General features: G+C 41.1%; 1 protein-coding gene across 1 annotated transcript; it reads right to left on the reverse strand.

The window, feature by feature from the left end:
• Window positions 1-453: 453 nt before the first annotated feature.
• Window positions 454-2,308, reverse strand: LOC128166715 (RING finger protein 207-like). Its single transcript, XM_052832034.1, has one exon. It carries the CDS (start codon window positions 2,196-2,198, stop codon window positions 531-533), a length of 1,668 nt encoding a protein of 555 aa, XP_052687994.1. The 5' UTR covers window positions 2,199-2,308; the 3' UTR covers window positions 454-530.
• Between the last annotated feature and the right edge of the window lie 610 nt (window positions 2,309-2,918).

A 2,918-nucleotide genomic window follows, 5' to 3' on the forward strand; every position in this document is an offset into this window, starting at 1 on the left:
ACTGATATATCAGTATTTTGATTGTTCTTTCTGTAGATAGTTTCCTGAAGTTAATGCATGTGAATACTGTTACACGAACCTGTATTGCTGTACTGATTCACATAGAAACGGCATTCATGTTGCCTTACATTAGGGAACACCCTGTTTTGCATTCATAAACTTGACCGTCAACTTTTACATATCATTAAATTAAACTATAAAGCAAGTTTTTAAATGTCGTGTTTACTAGTGTTATGTTAATTTTCAATGAGAAGGCATGTTTTTATAAAAAACCAAAAACTCTCTTTTCTTTACGGTAAAATTGTATTAAAGCTGTTAAATACCCGGTAAGAAGTCAATACTATGACGCAGAGAAATTATAATATATCAGTTCATCGTTCATTTGCAAAAACCAAAAAGGAAATGAAAAGAAAAGAAAACATATTAAAACATCGATTAAAACAGCGTCGTGCGAACCTCGACAACATGTATTCTACCTGATCCTCCTCCCACGGGGGAGGGGGTGTTACAGACCAGAGCTTTACAATGAATTACGCTAAATAATGTTGCACATGAAGTGTTTGACTATTACAAGATCCAGCCATTATCAGTCCATTCAAATAATCATAGCTTAGACCAAAAGGCTTCAGTAAGCCGGCGTCTATTTCCAGGACCTTTAGGAAGTGCCCTTCCTTGTCCACAACATGTACACAGTTCTGAGTATTGAAGTTGGAGACGAGGATATTGGCCTGGTTATCGGTCGTGACCCCGCGCGGCCATAACAGTTGGAGAAATCCCAGGACAGGGCCCTTGTAGGAGAACCTGTGGCCCCCGTCCCTGTCCACCACTACCACAGCCTTCTTCTTATAGTCGGACACAATCACGTCCCCGGTCAGATTGTCAGTGATGTAAGCAGGTGCTTCGTACAGCGCGTGCCCTTCTCTGTTCTCCTCTAAACTCTGCACTTCCTGGCCGCTGTCGTTATACCGAACCACTTTGGCTTTTTTCAGTGGTACAACCATCCCTACCAACAGTGAGTTAGTTTGGCGTGAGAAATGGACACTCATTGGTACCCACGGTTTGGTTATCTCGACATAAGGGCGTAGTTTGTCCTTCATTTTCTCTGACCATTTGAGAATATTTAAGTTGGTATCTATGTAGAAAAGTTCCCCCTTGTCGTTTATCGTATGACAGCCATAGCCGTCATCACAAACAGACAACTTTCGAGTTGACTCTGTGGTGTCCAAGTCTTTACAAACCAGGTTGCTTGAATCACTGACCCATACCTGGTTCGTCCCAAAGTGAGAAATATGGCGTATACTGGTCAGTTCTGGGACGTCTATTTTCTGTCTCAGAGCCGTCTTATAAGAGGTTCTAGATGCAGGCCCCGGTGCCAAAGAAGGGTTGCCAGATGTCACAGAAGGGGTTCTAGATGTAGGCTTTGATGCCCTTGTTTCAATACGTCCAAGTAATTTACAAATATCTTCTCCATTCAAATCCCTCTGTTCATAAAAAGGTACCGGAAAATCGGGAACATTTGGACACCGTAATACAAGCTTTGGATGTTCTTTTACGTACGATAAAAATCGTGCTGGATAGCTTGCTGACTTTTCAAAGCCATCCAAAATCTCGCTCAGATGGGTACTGTCCGACAGAAGGTCACTTTTTGTTCTTTCAAGATCATTTAACTGAGTGCTCTGAAGGTCTTCCAATGCCTTTTTGTTTTCATCAACAAGTTCAGTTATAAGCAATTTTAATTTGGCCGCCTGGTTCTCAATGCGATTTAGTATATCCCTAAACAAAGCCCGTCTTTCTTCAAGCTCCCCGTCGACTCTGCCTTGCTGGATCTGGCAGCGAGGGAGTTCTTCGGATCGAATTCTGTAACACCATTGTCTGTAATTCTGACGATGTTCGTCATAAGCCGTCTTGATGTCCACAAGCAGGTGCCCTGAATGCCCAAGGCTCTGGACACAGGACCCACAGAGCGATACCTCGCACTCCCTACAAAAGTAGGAATACTCCTCCTGCGGGTGGGTGGAGCACTTCTCTGGGTAGATGGTGGCGTATTTCTCTCTGTATATAAGGACATCGTGAGTTTTGTGCTGTTCCTCGCAAGTTTTACAAAGATCCTCATTACACTGAACACAGAAATAAGTCACATTACTTCCACACATAGAACATTCTACGAAATGCTGGCCGCTCGATCCGTCGTCCATCATTCCACTTGGTTTGTGTTACTGTGTATCTGCCAAATGATTTGACAGAATGATCGGGAATACTTTAAAACACAATTTTTTTTAAAAAGACTATTACCATCATGAGTGTGATATACAAATATGGATTTAAAGCAATAGGGCGCACAAGATTGAAAGTTTGCAGGAATCATCGACCCGAATCAATCCGAATCAATTGGAATTTAAATGTCTATAACCTGGAGATACTATTAGTATACAGGTTTAAAGAAAAATTTATTCCTCACACTAAACTGAAAACAAGAGGCCCATGGGCCACATCGCTCACCTGAGGAACAATAGGTATGATAAAATCAGCTTAATGGAGTCATAATACAAACTATCTGGACAATGTACAATAATACATCTAGATCCTGTATAAATAAAATCCATTTTCCCCCTGGATATTCTTATGTTTATAATCATAAGCCCCTTTTCTAGCAGGATGATTTTATAGTCATATCATATGTTGAGTATTGCAGTTCTCAAAAAGATCCTTAACAATAGTTAATATGTGGGATATAAACCTACATCAAACTCTGAACCTTCTTGTGAGGCCAAAGAATTGTCCTGGGGCCAAAGTCTTTACAATTATAAAGAATCATCTGGCTGATCAGTTTCTGAGAAGACGATTTTTAAAGATTTACTCTATATATTCATATGTTAAACTTCGACCCCCCATTGTGGCTCCACCCTACCCCCGGGGGT

Source organism: Crassostrea angulata, chromosome 10 (genome assembly GCF_025612915.1).
Source record: "Crassostrea angulata isolate pt1a10 chromosome 10, ASM2561291v2, whole genome shotgun sequence".
NCBI lineage: Eukaryota > Metazoa > Mollusca > Bivalvia > Ostreida > Ostreidae > Magallana > Magallana angulata.